The following is a 19224-nucleotide window of genomic DNA, read 5'->3' as shown; positions in this document are numbered from 1 at the left end:
ATGTGCACTCAGGGAAAAATGTTGCTCTGGAGTGGCAGAACGTGGCTCTTCCAGAGGTGTGAATTGTCCCACGAACCAAAGAGGAGAAGCCAACATAATATCCCAGCCCTCATCACATTCCATTTTGAAATATGGAGACAATTGTGAATCAGCTTACTACTTTTTATTCTTGTTTTCTTAGACCAGGATGAATAGGAAAAGAAGATGCTGATTCTCCAGCTTCCAGACACCCAAAATTTATTTGACTAATATTGTCTGGGAAACTTATCCTCAAAATAAGGCTTATGACATTGTGGCTGTGAACACTGACATTGTGAATTCAGATGAGATGAACACAGTAGATATCCTGGATACCCAGGATATTTAATGACAATTTTTTTCACTATTTTGTACACTTCAAAGCACACAACTCAGTCATTGCTAATCCACAGTCTTTTCTTTATAAAAATTTGCCTCAATTGCTATTTGCACTGTACTATTTCTTCCTACCCCCAAAGATGCAGCTACCAAACAGGATTCTGTGTGCCAACTCTGTCCCTCCACTGTTTAAAATCCTGACACTCAGCCTCTTGTTTGAAGGGAATCAATACATGATCTGGCCTGGATGGATAGAAATTAACTGATGTGACATTTCACAATAAATTCAGAGCACTGGGCTAATGCTCCGAGTGGATTTATTTTGCAAATAAATGCATGAATTCTTGTAGTTGCAGTTTGCTGGAAGCTGCAAGAGCACAGCAGAGGGAAGTATAGCTCAGTATTTGCCTCATCTCTGCCTTCTTTCCTCAGTTGCTGCAGAGTTAGTGGACATTTTCAGAAACAAAATGCTCAGCCAGCTGCATCTTTGGTCTGATTAGTTTTTATATGTTGGCAACTGTTTTTAATGTAAGTATATACTGACAGTCTTATTTATATAAATTAGCAGATATGGTAGAAGAATTTTATTTTATTCATGGTGATCTGGAAGAATAGATAGGAAAGAAAAATTATCTATGGCAATATATATCCAGCTATTCAAGATAGTTGTTCCTTCTTGTTAATGAAACTGCAAGAGCCATAAAGCATATGGTAAGGGATGCTCCATCACTTTTAAAGAACAATTCATCTAATGCAGAAATTAATTATGCTGCATTCCATAATTCAGGGATTCAATTTTTGAACATAATTAAGTTTGTACTGCCTGGTATTTGAGACACAGGTACATGTGTTCAGTTTGTGTGTTTCAGAAATACAATCAAGTAGAGAGCTACCAAAAATATTTTGTGCAAGCTCTTTAAATAAAAGGGTCTGCTGAAAATTTGCATAATATCTTACTTGTGAAATGTAAAATCTGTCATAAATCATAATTCAATTTATAAGACAATTAAATGCATGTGTTTCTGTTCTCTTTTATGGTTCTTGGAAATCATTATCTTGTATAGCTGGAGAAAAAGGGGCTAAAGAAAGCAGAGAAGAATTAAAATAGAATTAGCATTAGAACAGAGGGAAAATATCAGACAGTCACTTCCTTCACATATTTGTTTTTTCTAGCTGTCCTGAGCTCAACTGAAATAGCACAGCATGCTCCACATTCCTCAGAATTTCTTATTTTCCTTAGGACAGAGGTTGCTTTCTATATCTCATGGGACTCAGATGGTTTTGCTGCAATTAACTGTGAGAGATTTTCTGCCATTGTAGTCTCTTTGCAGCTTATGACACTCATTAAATCTCTCTGATGACATAAAGAAAACCCTGTAAAGATGATAGAATGTTGTTTATAAAACTTACTGAAACACTCTTCATAAATTCTCATTTCAAACAAGGGAAAGGTGTCCCATAAGTTAGCAGCAGTATTTTTCTAATGTACCATGTTCTTAAAGTATGTTTTTCAAACAGTCTTGCCATAAATGTAAACGTGTCCTGGTCCTACCAGTGGTTTTATTGTATGTCAGAACATATCAATCTTTTGTTGGTTACAAATAGGTAAAGTCTAGAAATCTTAAAAACTAGAAATCACAAACCAATAAATGAAAAAATGTGAAAACTTTCTCAAAACATGTAGTGTGGATGTTGCATTACTTGAACCTTTAGACTTTACTACATTTGCAGACCTTGCAATAAAGCAGATGGGGCAGCAAGAATCTGGGAAAATGGTAGATTGGTCCACACTGAGCAGTGAGAGAAAAAGGCCCTCCCCTGCAGAAGCCCAGCTCTGTTTTTTTTGCTCGTCTGTACTAAACTGACTGATTTTTTACTCCAGTTGGCATTATAGCACTAGTGAGTAGGGTGATGCCACACAAAATTGTTGAAGAAAAAGTCTTCGCTTTATTGGAACTACTACTGATGTGCATGTTTTTGTTTCTGCAGAATTTAGTTTCTTTCTGATGGTCAGAAGAGATAAAGATGCTCAAGACTCTCTACTGATGTGGAACTCCATTTCTGTGTCTCCACTCCAACAGATCTCCTTAAATCATTATATCCTGATTAAAATGTACCAGCAACACCTCCTTGCAGAAGAAAAAGCTTTTAGCTCAAGAGGAGATATATGGCATTTGGGGGAAAAAAGGCTTGACTTGCATAGGTCTGATCTCAGTTGCTGATTCAGTGCTGTTCCTGGGCTGTATCTTTTTGCTCATGTCTTGGGCTTATGTAAGTAGATCAGTACTCTCTATACCATTTTGGTTTTTTGCCCATTTGCTTTACAGAATGGTTTCAGGGCTGTAATTAGGAAAGCAGTGTGAAAAGTGTATTCCCAGACGCCTTGTGGTCAGTTCTGCCTGAGGTAACCACCAACAGCCTCTCTCAGCTTAATGATTCTGCTGTTGGCAGTGCTTCTGCCAGAGAGTGAGGTTAATGTCAGGAAATAAAATGAAATCTGCTTAGTAAACACTGCAAAGAAAACAGGTTATGTGTTAATGTGCTTGCAGCAGCTATTCCTCTCTGAGGCTTTACTTTCAAATTTTGTTGTTTAAATTTTGGTTGTTCATACATGGTTAAATTTCTACAAACTTTGAAGAAGCTCAAAATGATAGAGATGAAATTAAGAGATAAAAGATTTCTGTCAGGCTCTTGGCTTCTAGTCTATACTTCCACTAGCATAGGAACACTTGTCTGATCTCAGTTGAATTTCTTAGGTAAGAGACATCTGCCACACACATTTCACTTTTAGAAGGGTTTCTCTAATACTCAATGTCATTTTCCCTAAAGGAAAACCACTGCAGAATTTAACAGCAATAGCTGTAGAGAACATCATAGAAATTACATTTCTATACCTGCAGGACTGAATAGAGATTAATATAACTTACACATTCCTATCGAGGTGTTTTATTGCATTTTATAGGAAGAATACAATTTTCTCTTAAATTATATGGGATAGTTTAAAGAACAAGGTTGTAATTTCCTTAACAAATGCTTTTAAAACCTTCCTATGATAGTTCGTGTTTTAAATTTCATCATTGTCTCTATAGCTTATTTAGGCAAGTGTGGCCACCCATACATGACGAAACAAATTAAAAAGGGCATATAATGTTCCAGTTTCAAGTACTTGGGTGGATGGTGTTGCTTTAATATACATATATCATACTCTTCCAAGCTATCCAAGACCTTTGGATGAATTGGGTGCAATATATTAACTCAATTTCAATGGAAACACAGATCAAAGAATGTAGCTGGGAGGTCTTATTAAAGTATGAGACTTCATTAAAATGTCACTGGTTTTGATTATACTGGATTAAAGTATCTGAAATTTCACTTAACTTCTTCATGTCCCCAGAAAAGAAAATTCTGCTAGGTAACTGTAAATTCACAGTTTCAGAACTTGTTTTGCAGCACTGTTATTAAAGTGGACTATTCATAAATTGGTAAAAAACACCAAATATCTTTTTTGTTCATTTCTGACACTGAATATATAATGTAATTTGCTTCAATTTGTTTCCTTTTCCATTTGTGATTTTTATTTCTGACTTTTACTCATTCACATCCATCTTGGAAAGACTTCAGTTTTTCAAAGGAAATAACAATAAAACCCCTACTTTTCCTCTATTTAAAAGAAATAAAATCATTTAGAAATTACTAGTTTACGTCATGGGATGAACATATAGAAAGGTACGAAGTCCAGTTTTCTCCAACTAGCAGAGCAGTGCTGAGTTTTCCAAGGAAAGGTGTTAATGGGGAGCAGTTTCTGTGTGCTGCAGTGCTCAGCTGATCTATTTCTGCCTCTCCAGCCAAGAAACAGAATACACACGTATGCTGAGCATTGCTCTCAGTGGTACCAGCCCCTTAAATTGGAAACAATCATTGTAAAAGACACCTAACAGACATTCTATGGTACATAATAACAAAATTGAGATAAAAATCACTTTTCTTAATTTATTTTCCTGTTGCTACACATGATGTCAACACTTGTTTGTAATTGTATTAAAATGGTGACGCAGCCCCTATTGTGACACAGGAGCAGCGAAAAGTTCGCATGTTGCTATCTTGTATATCCATAATATTTTGTGCTTGATATTGATACAGCCCTGCTTAATCTCTCTGCAAGTGCCAGGGTAGAGTCCAGCCCTGTCCCTGTTTTTGTTGTGAGGAGCCCCATTCCACGGGATTTAGGCTTTCAAGGTACATAGCTCAGCATGAACTTAACAAAACATGAATTCATTCTGTAACTGAATTGATTTCCTGCTTTGCTGTGTACATGTTCCTTAAATTACAGTGCAAGTAAAATACAGAGTGTGCATTTCCACCATAACTAGAACACAATTTTACGAGCAGCAGTTGCCAGTGTTATGGATCTCCCCATGGATCTGGAAAGGCTCAGGACAGCAAGGAAGTAGTGAATTACAGATAAACAGAGAATAATTCCATTCATTTATGGATTGTTCAGGGATTCTGAAGGACTCTGCTAATACTGGCTATTAAGATAGAGAAGATGGGGAGGAGAGAAAATCAATTAATTTCTCAATCTATTTAAGTGAACAAAGAATTGCATGTGAAACTGAACAGAGTGTGTCAACAAAGCTCACACCAAACAAAAAAAGTGGTTTTATTTTGCATAATTATGTCTGAATCACAGAAGATTTGACAGAACCTGTTCCATTCTAAGCCCCAACATCTTATTTAGGCAGAGTACAGTATCAAATACCCTGTAATGTGTTTTTTCTGTGCTAATCTAACATCTCACAGGATATCACGCAAGGGGACAGCACAGGCAGTTGAGTGGTTTCCTTGGTTTATATTCAGTCTTTGTAGGACTTATTCCATCTGTCTGTTGAAAGTTACAACAGTGCACTGTCACATCTCTCCAGCTTTTTTAGGGTGGCTTCCTTATCTCTAAAATAGGAACGAAATAAGAAATATTAGTGCATTTCTGGTAAGAGAGAGATAAGGTTTAACCTCTGAACACTTGTAAAGGTCTTCAGAGGACACTTCAGAAGTGCCTAATGTTATAAATTCTGGCTTTATAAGGTTTTTTACTATCATTAGAGTATTAGGAACTTGACCTTTTAACCTTTATGCACATATGTTACCTGACATAATGGAGGCTCATGGAAAAGCTTTCATGACCAGCATTATCTGTGCAATCTGAACACCAGACTTTGCAGAAACTTGAAGGAATTGAGCTATGACTCTGCAGCAGGGTAAGACACTCCAAATTTTGCCTTCCTCATAAAAGGCAAAACTATAAAAGAAAAACTATAACCAAGATTTCATCAAATCACAATGTTTTATCTGAACAGAAATAAGCTGCATTTACAAAATTGCTGATATTAACAGTCTAGTATTAGCAGGGTAAATGCCTTGAGATAAGAATTAAGATTGCCTGCTGAGCATCCAAAACTCTACAGCATCAGCAGGCACTAAAGCAGTAAGACGCTTGGAAAAATGGCTCCACATCTGATAGGGAAAAGCACAATAAATCAAAGATAAAGTAAACTTTCTAGATAACCAGGAGCATTTAGTGCCGTTCTGCTTAAACTCCTCTACAGGAAATGAGTCAACAAACACAGCCTCCATGCTTTCCCTGCTTTTCTGCCAATTTACATCTTAATGGATAAACTGGTTCAGGTTACTCATTTGGCAAAGCAAGGGATTGATTTGCAACTTTTCATTTTGACTGCTCCCATCAACTTCTGCAGGGCTGTTCAGGGCAACTGAGCACAGCCATGGGCAGGCATTTAAAGATTAACAGGCTTTTGCAGCATTCCAGGGGGATGCATTATTTTTTTTTCCAGTATTTCACACACATTACACATGATTGCTGCAGTTATTACACCAGAGGCTTTTCAGAAGTCTTGCAGTTTAATTCTGGGATAGTGGGGGTTTTTCCCCTTGAAGACTTGAGTTATGAGATTATGAGAAGAATCTCCAATTTAATTGAAAGTGTATTTTTGTCCTTGTGTTTGCAATGCAAAGCCTTGAAATGTGAGCTGAGTTGCAAAGGATCAGTTGTTCAGTTGCACTACATAGCATGAAAGTGAGTGCAGTGTGAGCCAAAGCAAGGTTTTTAGAGGAATATGGTACCATTAATACACTCCACCTGGAGGGGCACAGAATGTCAGAACTCCTGGACACTTTTGTACACTTGATGAGCAGGAACTCAAGGGACTCTGTCCCCCTTCCACCTTCTAGAGAACCTCATCACCTCAGGGGGAAAGGGATGTCATTATCTGGGGACAACACGGATGGTGGTAACATCATCCTACAGTGCTGTTGGCGTGTGCTCAGCTTTTGGGGGTGCTAACCTGCACCTCGATCTTCCCCTTAAGCTCAGGAGGGCATGGACAGCAGACCCGCAATTTAAGGGTGACACAGAGCACCCATCTTTCCCACTCAGTGCTGGAGGTCATAGAAAGCACCCCAACCTCCTCCCTCAATTTAAGGGTGACACAGAGCACCCATCTTTCCCACTCAGCGCTGGAGGTCATGGACAGCACCCAAACCTCTTCCCCCAATTTCAGGGTGACACAGAGCACCCATCTTTCCGCTCAGAATCGGAGGTAACGGACAGCACCCAAATCTCTTCCCTCAATTTAAGGGTGACACACAGCACCCATCTTTCCGCTCAGTGCCGGAGGTCAGGGAGAGCACCCAAAGTCCTCCCTCAATTTAAGGGTGACACAGAGCAGTCCATCTTTCCCGCTCAGTGCCGGAGGTCACGGACAGCACCCAAACCTCTTCCCTCAATTTCAGGGTGACACAGGGCACCCATCTTCCCGCTCAGGGCCGGAGGCCAGCGCCCCGTTCCCGTGTTTTTGGGGCCGCTGGGCCGCACCCCGCACGCCCCGCGCCCCTCCCGCCCGCGGGCTGCGCTGCCCGCCCCTGGCTCAGGGAAGTTCGCGCCGCGGGGCCGCGGGTTCGAGCCCCGAGGGCGGCGGCCGGTCCGGGGCCGTGTGGGGGCCGGCTCCCGCCGGTTCTGGCGGGGGGTCCCGGCCGGGCAGCGGCGGCCGCGGGCCCAGCGCACATGTGCGGCCGCCCGGCACATGCTCACTGAGCGCGGCGCATGAGCAGAGGCGGCGCGGGGCCATCGGACATCTTGGGCCGCCCCGCACGCAGCGGGCAGCGCCGCCGGTCCCGGGGCGGGAGCAGCCGCCGCCCCCGCGCCGCCCGGCCCGCCCGCCCTGGCGCCGGCTGCCCGCCCCTCCCGCGCTTCCCCCGGGCTGCTCCGAGCATCCCTCCGCCCCTCTTGCATTTGTCTTAATTCTTCTCAGAGACAAGATGGCAACGCCGGCGGCGGTAAACCCTCCCGGTGAGTAGCTGCCGTCTCGCCCCAAGTGGCCCCGCCGCACATCACGCCCCCGCCGCCGGCTGCCCCCGCCGGCCCGGCGCGGGCCCCGCAGCCCCGGGGCGGTCCCGCCGCCGCTGCCGCCGCCCCCGCGGGGCCCCGGGCCGGCAGAGCCGGGCCAGCGAGCCGGGAGCCCGAGGGGGTTCCTCGGGACGCGCCGGCCCGGCTGCCGGCGCAGCCCTGCAGGAATGAAGAGTTGTGCACAAGCAGCCGCGGGCGGCGCGGCACCTGCGGAGCCGTGCCCGCCCTGGGGACGAGCAGGAGCGTTGGCTCTCCCTGCCTCTGCGATGCCCAGCTTTATTGTCGGCTCGTCAAGTCAAAACGGTGCTGAAACTGACCAAGGGCACCTCGGCGCGTGCCCTGTGTTTGTTTTCTTTCCAAAGGATGCAGTAAATACTTGCTGTTACTACTAGAGTTATTGACAAAATAAACTGACAAGCGTTTTCCCATTTAATTTTTTTTTTCGCGAGGGAAGGTATTCCCCCGACGTTTTGTTATGTGTCTGTAACACCTCTTTTATTCAGTGCGTGATGGAATAAAGTGAGTTTGGATGAAAGGCCAGAGTAGTATTTTGGAGATGTACTTGAGTTAACGTGGTGTGGATCAACAAGTATCTAACATTAAAAATATTTGGGATGACAGATCTTGCAGTGGGCTCAGTACTAAGGAAGAATATTACTATTAGAGGTCAATTTCACTTTTACTTGTTTTAATATGTGCTCGCATTGTGTTATTTTTTTGTAGAGTCAGGTTGAGTTCTGACAATTAAAGGCTTTCTTGAGTGAATGCCAACTAATGTTTAAAGCTTGTTCATTAGATTAATTCCTGCTGTAGTTGGTATAATTGTCATGCTGAAAGTAAATATTATGATATAAACAATGAATTTGGTTCAGTAAGCGCCAATACACTAAGCAGAAACTGATATTTGTCAGTCAGAGTAGGTTTTAATATCAGAATTCTACATATTAAATGAAAATTAATATTTAAGGGGAGGTTATGAAATTAATACCGTTTAGCTTCCAGGGTATCATGTTGGGCATCATAACAGAGAGTTTTACTGAGTGCACTCAGTGAAATAAGTTTTGCAGACAGAGGAGGATACAAACAGCATTTTTTGACTTGGGTTTGGCTTGCCCTTCTGTCTGCTCTCCAAGCTGCACACTGGAGGAGCAGCCCTGTCCGCTTAGAGGTCAGTGCTGAAACGGCCGAGTTACGGCAGAGCCCGGTGCCCCTTTGGCACCAGCCTTTTCCACCTTCTGTACCCACCTGCCTGTGGCTGAACCCTCAGAAAGATGTGGTTGCAGGAGGGGTACGGCATGCATGGACTGCTCCTGACTGAGTAGGGCTTCACCATTGTTCTGTGACCACTGAGTGAATTGAGGGATTGTAATGGGGTTGTTGAGGGAACATAAAGAAAGGAGGAAAGAAGGGCCAGGTGTGTTGCCTGTGTGCATCTCTGTGCACGTCAAACTTGACTTGCAGTGTGGTCCTCAAACTCTCTGAAGCACAGATTCCTGGTCTGTGGGAAGGACAAGGAAAGGTGTTGGTTTCCTGAAGTGAACCAAGATCCCTTCCACAAGGCTGAGGTTACAGAGCATCATTCTGCTCCTGTCTGGGCGGCTGGAGCGGATCTGAGCTGAAAGACAAACTCGCTGCCTGGTAATGATCCTCCCACGTTTTCTGTGCATGACAAGTGTTGTTGTCAGACACAGGGCAAAGTCAGAGTGGGGAGCTGTGAAGAAAGGAGACCCTTGATGTGTAGCATGGTGCTGCCTTTGCTCTACTATGGACAGCAGAAGTTAAAACTGTGTGAAATATCTGGACTTGGATTGTGGCTTTTTAAAATAATTGTCACTGTTCTTTTTTTAAAATAAGTAACTGCAAAGCAATGCAGAGAAACAGTCAAAATCTGTAGTGAAATGATTTTAATCCTGTTGTTTTCTGTTGGGGACAGATCCTCAGCTGGAGAAAGATGAAAGTAGCCCCATTAGTATTAGTGAAGTTGTGCCACCTTGTGCCAGTTGACTTTCTGATCTGCAATGTTAGGGGAGCACAATAAAGGATTAACTTGTTAAGCATCTTTAATGATGATTAGAAATTACAATATGATTAAATTTTTATTAAGCAATTGTCTGGGGTTCTAATAACAGTTGGTAATTTAGGCAGGACATTAACTTGCAGCTTCCACAATACAAATACGTGTGGTTTTAGTCATATTCTAGATAGTGGAATGGGGATTAGCAGAGAGAGAAAAGCTGGGTGTTCTCTAACCAAGTGAAAGTCTTTCAGTTTGGGATCTCCTGCTGCAGACCCATGCAGTGCTCTGTGGCAGCATCTTCTGTCTTGTGTTAGATGCAGATTTATCCTTTTTCCCACTGATCTTTTTTTTAATGGAGAGTTTCAGCTAGGGAAGCTCATAGAAGTGAGAGCAGCTTGCATCCTTTCCCACCTGAGGCTCACGGGAACTGCAGTGTCATTAAGGGCTCTTGGGCTTCCTGGGCTGTGTTAGATGCATGCTGATGGTTCTTTTTGGTGAAGATGCATAGCTGGGCATCACCCTGACACAGCTGAGGGGCTGTGTGGGGTAAGCTGCTTCCTCTTGCTGCACGCTCAGCCTCGGAACGGGTCTGGCTGGGAGCGCTGGGTTGGTTTCTCGTACCCTGGGTGACAAACTGAAGTGCGAAACAATACAGGTGTGTGGGAAGCTCATCTGCATTGGCACAAAGCATCACAGTTAATTTATTTCCTCCTGAAATAAGATTGGCATATTAAATGGGATTTAAGAACAAAAAAGCTGTGGAGGTGTTACAAGCATTTTGTATATTACTGCTTGCAGCAAAGTAACTTAGTGCCATGTCTGTTTTAAAGGTGTTATTTTTGGAATGCAAACTTTGTCCGTAACTATTGCTTCTTTGGGATCAGATTTTACTTCACTTGAGTGTGATACATAAAGTGGTGATTCTTGTATTAGCCAGGATGGGATGAAAACATAAAATTCTTCATGAGTTTAGGAGTTTTTCTTCCTGAGACATCAGCTGATTTTGGGTGATGAGTTCCAGTCTGGCTCACTCTGATGAGTGAGTAGCAACTTTCTGCTGTGGTCAGGTGATGAATGCATCCTTTCAGTTCTTCCCACTGAGGTACCCCTGAATGGAAGGTAGTACACACAGATGTATTGCCAGAATGCCATGAACTTGAAAGTCAAGAGAAATCATGAGATTTTGCAGTTTATCTAGAGTTAATTTAGAGGGAAGATTCCACAGGATGCATTTTTGGTGATGTTTTATGATTTTATGAATCCTTAGGGTTGTATTTTTATATTTAATTGGAAAAAAAAAAAGTAACTCAGTTGTTAATGTAATCCTTAATGCACCTCTCTGCTTAGAAAAGCAGAGAGCCCCAGATATGAAGGTATGGAGAATATGTTTTCCAAACGGCATCTGCTAGAAATGTGTAGAGAGAGATGTTGTGATATGAGAGAAGGGAGTTGCTGGGGCTTAGGGCATTACTGCTGCAACCACAGCAGCTCATGAGGGGTACTTTCAGCCCATGGCTAATCTAAAATATAAAAAAATTGGCCTTTTAACTTAAATATTATTAAATAAGCTGTCTTTACTTTCAGTTTGTAATGAGTCAACAGTAATTTTTCTAAGACTTGTAAGCCCTGCATTTAGGCTCTTGATTTAGCTAAGTGCTAAATTGGGTTCTGGGGGGTAGTTTTGGTTTTTATGTGTTTGTTTGACTTGGGAGTTAAGTGGAGAGAAATCACTCTTCTATTTGAACTAGATATTCTAACAACCAAATAATTTGTTACCCAGTCCTACATTTGGGCTGAAGTTACTAAGTGCTGTGGAAGAATTGTTTTGATGCTGCCCAGTTCATATTCCCAAAAGGAACTGGCTTTCTGACAATATGGCCATTCTTTTCTTTAGATTTCAAACAGCTTTGAAATTGATGATTAAAAAAAAGAATCTACTTCAGTGCTTTAGATTTCAAAATCATTCAACTCAAAGCCCAAAAGTTGTGTTTTATTACTGCTGCTTCTCTGCCCTTCATTACAACACAGACTATTCAGTAAACTAAAAAATCAATTTAACAGCATCCTGGGGAGTAAATGGAGTGTTGTAGTGATGGAGGTTATAATGAGCTCTGATGTTTCTGGTATGCAAAAAAGTAGTCATCATTCTAGGATAAAGTTAAAAAAAAAGGGTTTCAAAATTAGAATACTCATTAGCTAATGGGAGGTTTACATTGCAGATCTTTTTCTTCTTGTGTTTTCATAGCTCTTGTACTGGAGAATTGGTCCTTAATTCAGTCAAACTGTGGTATGAGATGCCAGTGCCTCTTGAATTGTTCTCAGATAATGTTTTGTCCTTCAGGAGTGTGTACTGAACAGTAACTGGCATTGAACTGCCATTATTTTTATATTTCTATTATGTAGGTATAGGGCATACAAAAGATTTCATCTCTTCTATCAAAAAATAGTTATTTAAAATTTGCTTATGTAGCTTGTGGTTAGTTCCAAATTTCTTTTTTTTCAACAGAATAATGTTTCCCCATTCCTCTTAATAAAAATGCAAAACAAAAGAGATATTGCTGGTTTCTGTAATACCATATGGTGTTGCTGATATTTCTTAGCAGTAAGGAAAATTGCAATAGAGATTAGGTAGAAAAGAAAAAAAATAGCCTTTTCAAAATAGTCAGGGCAAAATAACCCTGTTGATGTAGTGATTATTGTTATTAAGAGGACAGAAATGGGGCTGTCATTATGAAGATGTATTCAGAGATTATGCTTAAATGGTTGTGAAGATCAGATATGTGTGTCGCTCAGAGTAATTTTGGGGGGCTTACTGCTTCATAACTGACAAGCAAGAATGGAAAATGTGTTAATTCAGTGCTACCTGCAGAAATTACAGTGTTATTAAAATTTGCAGTAGAAAAGAGAAAGAGGGGTCTTGAGTTTAAGAGAAGGGAATTTAGATCGCTGCTCTTGGTGTCGATCTCTGGCAGATTTTCCAGTCAATAGCAAAGTGTCTTTGGCTGGCCAGCAGTGTTTAGAGAGGGATGAATCAGCTCAGGATGAGCTGTTCTGTCTGGCCAGCTCTGGGCAGAGCAGAGATGTGTGCAGGTACCAACCCCAGCTGCCTCTCTGGCTGTAGGGCTGTGCTCAGTAAAGGTTATGTGCGAGAGAAATCAGCAAAGTCAGAGGTGCTCCTTCACCATTCTGCAACATATTTCTTGCAAAACATTACATTTGCTGGACGACACAGGCAAAAATGTGACATTCCAGAGATCGTGGGCGGGTGCTTGCTCTAGAAAACATTGGTACAGTTTACTTCTTGCTGACAGTGTTTTCTTTGTTCAGCTCTAAAGCATTTCCTGTCACCCCATCTGTATCAATCATTCTGTCAAGGAGGAAAAGAAAAAAATTATTTTTATTTAGGCTGCATTTGTACATTTTATTTGCCTTCTGATTATAACCCAAGCAAGATAGATGCGAAGAAAAAACTTCAGAAAGATAATCCGTCATCACCTTCCATTGTTTCAAATAAAAATCCACATGAAAATTAATAGATGGGACAAACCCCTATGGACCTTGCACTTTCTGTCTGTTCTGGGAACAGCTACTTTGTCACAAAATGTTACAGGATTTTGGCAAGATCTGGCCTTTAATGTGCAGAAATTACATGGTTTGAAAATGCAGGATGAAATGGAAAATGACAATTTTTTAGCAAGAGCTGATTCAGAGTTTATTTTGGATAGTCAAAATTTCAAATGGATCTCAGTTTTATTGTTGGCATGGATTAGTGACCGTAGTCATGCGATGCATAATGAATTAAAAGCTGGTTTCAAGATAGATGTAATTTCCTTTTTTTCTTGTACCCAAAGCACGCTGGTCTTCCTTGAGCGAAGCCATCTGCACAAGGAGAAAGAGAAATCCTTTCTTTTGGGTGCTCAACATTTTGATGAATGTTTCTAAACTTTCTGCTTCCTCTCTCTCTTTTTTTGCGAGCATTTGTTTCCATTTTGCTTATCTTTTGTATTTCTGTCCTGTGGTTTTCAATCCTGATTTTCACACTCAGGTGTCTCTACCTTTCTCACAACTCCTGTAACTCCTGTATATTCTCTGTGCTGAGCTTTGTATTGACTTCTCAGTGTTGTTGAAATGTAAATGAATCCTGGCATTGTGCTGGTGCTACTCCCAAGTCTTTCAACAGCTTATGAATTCAGATTTGTTCTGTGGGGAGCATCTGAAGTCCCCCTTAGAGAAAAGTGGCACTTTTCCTGTGCTGCCTCCCTGCAGCCCAGCAGGTACTGGGAGGTGTAATCAGCTGTGTCAAATTAGGAGCTTCTATTAGCTTACATCTGCCCTGGATGGGTGTTGTTTTGTTCAAGGACAGCTCATAGTATTAATTTCAAATGCTTAGATCTGGGCTGCTGCAGGTTTTTCTCATCTAAATGTCAACTGCATATGACAAGTAGAATAATATAAAATAATTGTAATTTTTTCTCTAATCAAGCAAAAGGGGTGTTGAATTGTTTAATTACTGGCTTTGCCAGCATGCAGATGGAAAGGCTTTTCAGGTAAGTTGCTCATACAAAATGCCTAAAATGGATAGTAATTAACAACTGGCTCTTCATTGGTATGTTAATTATGCTGCCATTTGTCCTGGTGCCTGTCGTTCTTTAAATGTTCAGTTACACTGAAGTGAAGCGTTCACTTCCTGGCACATACAGAATGTATCAGAACAGTTTGACTCTCAGATATATGCAAATATTTTATGGGAAGAGGCATGCCAGTAAATCACTGAGCTGCAAAGAACAAAAACACTGCATATTTTGTATTCCTCAGAGGTAAAAGCAAAGGAACCTGTGTGTCTGAAGAAGCTGCAGGCCTGATTTTGAAAAATGATCTCTAATACTTTCCCAGTACTAAACCAGAACACAGTTCCATGCAAGTAGGTAGTTTTAAGAACTTGTTACTGCTGGCTGTTTCTATTAGTGAAGCTATATGGCCATTTGGGTGCTGTTAAATGCCCTTGAAATGCATATATTTTAAAACTCTATTGCTTGTAATATCTGGATGGAAAATTCTAACTAAACTGGAAATGCTTTTAGAGCTTGTGATAGAACAAATTATTTTGAATGCAAGAAGAGTTAAAATAACTTCTGCAGTGGTCTCAGATTTTATTCAATTTTCTGTTAAATTATTTTGAGAACAGAGGTTGTCTCCTGTTTTCTGGACTGTGCTTTGCAGAGTAAATCCCCAGTCTCCACATACTATTGCAATAAGTAAAAACAGGCTGTGTCTGGTATGTCTGCAAGTCATCCAGCAGTGTCCTGAAGAGGACCAGGCTGCTAAAGTTATGTGGCAAGTTAACTGTGACCAACCTATGATTACAAGGCTGGTATTTTAATTTGCTGAGCTTCTGCCACGTGTAAAGTGGTTAATCAGCCCAGCACACAGTGACCCTCACACATGGCAGCAGTCAGCCCCTGAAATGAGGTGCTGAGTGTAACAGTAGCTGTGGGAAGTGGATTATAGCCATAAAATTAGCTATTAAAAGGCACTAGCTACTGTGTGTCACTGCCCTCTGCATCATGTTTCATCTTTCCATGGACAAAAAATTGTATTGCTTTAGTAAGGCCAGGCCATGGCTGAGCTGGATTTCCATTGTGTTGTGTCCAGTGAAATTGCTAGCAAAGTTCCTAGTGCCTTTTTGAGCCCTGCTTTAAACACTTAAAGTAGTGATAGCGAGAAAAGCTTAGTTTGAAATGATAAATCCTTGTGTTCCCACTCACTGAGAGGTGGCTCATTTAGCATCAGTCTATGGAGGTTGCCCTGTGGTTGGTCTGTGGACTCCTCCTGTGAGTCATATTCATGTCACAGTATGTAGGACACCAGTGTTTTCCTTGGATTTAATTTCTTTTTTTAATCATCTTTAGAGATACTCTGGCCCTCTGCATATAGATGTCTCACCCTGAAAATGTTTTGCACTTTCTGTACTAAGTAGTGGTTTGACCAGTAGAAATCAATGCTGTACAATTAAAACTTTCTTTTATTGTAATGAGATTTTCAGTGTAAGAATATAATGGCAAATTATTGGTACTATGTCAGGATTTCAGTGTTTCAGTGCTTTGTTTTTTATGTTTTTGTCTAAAAATATTTCTGGTTTAAGGAAAAAAAGAAAAAGTAATTCTATTTGGTGCACAATAAGGTTTGTGGGAACAGCAATTGTAGTGCATTTCTGCTTACTAGTGAAGGTTTGGAATATGCATTTTTGTTATTTCAATTGAAGTAAATGAATGATCACTATGAAAAGCATAGGAGCATTTTCAAGCTCTCTTACGAGGACTGGAAAATTGTGCTCATTTTCTAGCTGCATCTCCAGCAAAGGGGACAGTGCACTGCTGTAATTAAGAATGTCTTAAGTGAACATAACAATCTTCCTATTCAACAATGCTAATGTTGAGTTCTACAGGATTCAAATTTCCCAGTTTTCTGAAACAAGTTCTTAAAAATGTGTAATGTCTCTGTGGATTCTCTGCCATCTGTGAGTTAGGGTTGGTCCAAGTGAAACTATTTCTCTGGAACTGGGTTCTCACTAAAAACAAAATGTTCTAGTTAGGACTTACATGGAACCCCTACTAAAAATAGCCCATTAGAGAGACTTTAAAATTAAGTATAATATTTCCATACTTACAGAATAAGATAGCAATAGGGAATTTTCTTCCTTTGTTGTTGATGATCACTGTGAAGTACTTGGGTGTATATGAGTCTTTGGGCTCCTTGTAGTTTATTCATACTTGAGACTTGGTTCTTGAATGATCACACATGTTGGGTTGTTTTTCTTCTAAGTAAAACCCAAGTATTCCTGGACTTTCTGATCTGTTTCTGATACACTCAATGAACATGTACCTTTCTGAGATGTATTAGTCTTTTGCTTAAATATATCTTGATACTCTTTCACTTTTCAGACGAGCTAACATTATACATTTCCTAACTGTTTCCTGACTGAAGACTTAATCATATTTTGTTTTAGTGCTGTTCTCCTCCTGCTTCAGAATGCTTTGGTTCTGAGACTTATAATGGTCTTTAATGTTTTACAGGAAGCTGCCAGTCTTAATATCTTTGCTCTCCAAAGTGTTCCCTTTTGTCACCTGTGTTTCTCCCTCCAGGTTCCATACATGTTTTAAAAAAAAGAGGCAAGTAAATATGTAAATAACCTTTGAGGTTAGGCAGCTGTTGGATGGTGCTGTGGAATGAAATCTTAGTGCTGGAGTAGAGTAGCTGAATTAAAAGGTGTGTGGTTTTACTTGTTGGCATTTTGGTTGAGTACTATCAGCAGGAGATGTGTGAGTGGGTGGAAAGAACAGTAACGTGGAGTTCATGCTGAATTATGTTTTGCTGGAGGAAAGCTATTCATTAGTCTCATAGCTGGCACATGCCTCTTTATTCCTTCTCTAAAGTAGTATCTGACGACTTTGATGAAAAGGTTGATATGACATTAAGGAATTGGTTCTGCCTCATCTACTGATGTGCAAAAGCCTTTCTGCCCTTGGCAGAGCTGAGTGAGACACAGGCAGCATGCCAATCCTCACTTTGCTCTAGGGAGGGCACGCATGTGGTAAATGGTTCAGGGTTTGAGAGCTTGGCTGCATCTCTGGGTGTTCCAGGGAGGTTGATGTCGGGGTATCCAAGCTCGGCTCCGCGGCTCATCGTGTCTCCACCTACGCCCCTCTCTGGGTTTTTCAGGACTGTCCTAAGGACAAAATACTCTTTCGTCATTGCTAAATTTAAAATGGATGTGGTAATGAGGAATAAGAATTTCAGAGACCAGTCAATTGTCGCTGTGCAGGAGAATTCCTGGCTGCTGCACATTTCTCGTGTCACTGGCTGGCTGCCTCATGCCTGAGGATGAAGCAGGGCACGAAGGCAGGCTTGTGGTACAGGGTTCAGCTTCACTGCAGCTTTCTTCTGACTCACTGACAAATAACATTCACATGCCACAATTAAGTCATTTGGCTTTTGTTTTCATTTATTTTACCACTGCTTTGCAAGTCCTGTTTGTAAGACTGTGTAATTTAAGATGCTTTTTTCATATGTATCAGTTTTAAAAATGACGTATTTGTAAGATGCCTATGCTGGAACAAGCAGAGAATGTGTTTCATTCTGATGTGCTAATTGATAATGTTTTATTAATAGACTTTTATTTCAACCACTTTTATGTTGAATTAGTGAAAAATTTTTCTTCCTTTTGGGAAGAAACAGAGAGAGAAAAGGAAAATATACAGCTTCTTTTTCTCTGGAAACAGCAGTTATTATTTATTCCAGGCACATGAATAACCATTAATTTGTATTTTCTTTACAGAGTAGATAGGATATTTGGATAATGTGCTTTTTAAGTGTCTTGGCAGAATATACACATGATAGATAGTTATTTCAGTGCTGAACTAGCAACAATCCACCTGGCTTTAAAGTATTAATATAGGCTTTATAACTTATATCTTGTTGTCTCATGGTTGCTTTTGACATTAAATTTGCCTTTGAAAATACATTAGTTTATTCTTACCCAGTTACAGTTTGTATTAAGACTGAAAGCAAAATATGCTTTGCTTCATACAGAGATGTTCAAACTATATGAAAAATACAGTTACACCGAGTGAAAATTATGATACAGTTTTCAAGTGTTCGTTGTGCATTTGCAAGTTAAATTTTAAAAGTAGGAAAATATTTATTGGGGGTATTTGGTTAGTGGGTTAACTCAAACTGCTCTTTAAATCAAATCAATGAGCTGTCCCTGGAAGTAAATACATTTTCAAAAATGAAATTATTCTTTCTAATGTTGAAATGTAAGGATAAAGTGTTTGTAGTGATTTCTTGGTAAACGCATGTGGCTGCCACTGGTTGTTGTCTATGCTTTGTTGCATAGAGTTCCTGTAGTAGCTGGAACCTGATTGCCAGGTTTGGAATTCAGACTAATCTTGTGTGTCCTGTGTACTTGCCTGTGCTGCTCTTCAGTCAGCAAATAGTAAAGCTAAAACCTTACTTTGGTCAATATTTACAGACAAACAATCAGCTTGTTTTTTGACAAACATCCAGTTTGTTTACAGTGAGGGTTTTTTCAGTATCATTCTTCACTTCTGCATTTGATATATGCACAGAACTGTCTGTATGCTTTTGGGAGCAAGTGGCTTGTAATGGATGTCAAATCATGTTTAATGTGAATATGGGGACATAGAAAACGATGCTTTCTTGTTACATGCTTGTTGTTGTTGTTTTTTAGTGGTTCACTGGTAGATCATCCAGCAAATCTTGTATTCTGTAATTCTGAATAAGCAAGTAAGGGCATGGCTATTACTGCTGATCACTTCAGAAAGTCTAGCACAGCCCACCTGGAAACAGCAATTTCTCTTATGTTAAAACTGGTAATTTTAAAAAGAAAACATAAGATTCAGTTTTATGA

General features: G+C 40.5%; 1 protein-coding gene and 1 long non-coding RNA gene across 8 annotated transcripts in view; both read left to right on the top strand.

Annotated features, from left to right (window-relative positions):
- LOC110474186 (uncharacterized) overlaps positions 1–4020 on the top strand; it is a 38487-nt gene extending 34467 nt beyond the window's left edge. For all 5 annotated transcript variants that reach the window (XR_014957613.1, XR_014957611.1, XR_014957612.1 and 2 more), the window contains one exon: positions 2347–4020. This is a non-coding gene — a long non-coding RNA (uncharacterized LOC110474186). The remainder of the gene's footprint in view (positions 1–2346) is intronic.
- Positions 4021–7560: 3540 nt separating this feature from the next.
- Positions 7561–19224, top strand: part of ARNT2 (aryl hydrocarbon receptor nuclear translocator 2) — a 95968-nt gene continuing 84304 nt past the window's right edge. For all 3 annotated transcript variants that reach the window (XM_021537594.4, XM_085588853.1, XM_021537591.4), the window contains exon 1: positions 7561–7720. In XM_021537594.4, coding sequence (XP_021393269.1) covers positions 7690–7720 — 31 coding nt within the window. In that variant the 5' untranslated portion in view covers positions 7561–7689. The remainder of the gene's footprint in view (positions 7721–19224) is intronic.

This window comes from Lonchura striata, chromosome 10 (assembly GCF_050655825.1).
Source record: "Lonchura striata isolate lonStrDom1 chromosome 10, ASM5065582v1, whole genome shotgun sequence".
In the NCBI taxonomy this organism is placed as follows: domain Eukaryota; kingdom Metazoa; phylum Chordata; class Aves; order Passeriformes; family Estrildidae; genus Lonchura; species Lonchura striata.
This window is presented reverse-complemented; position numbering and strand designations above follow the sequence as displayed.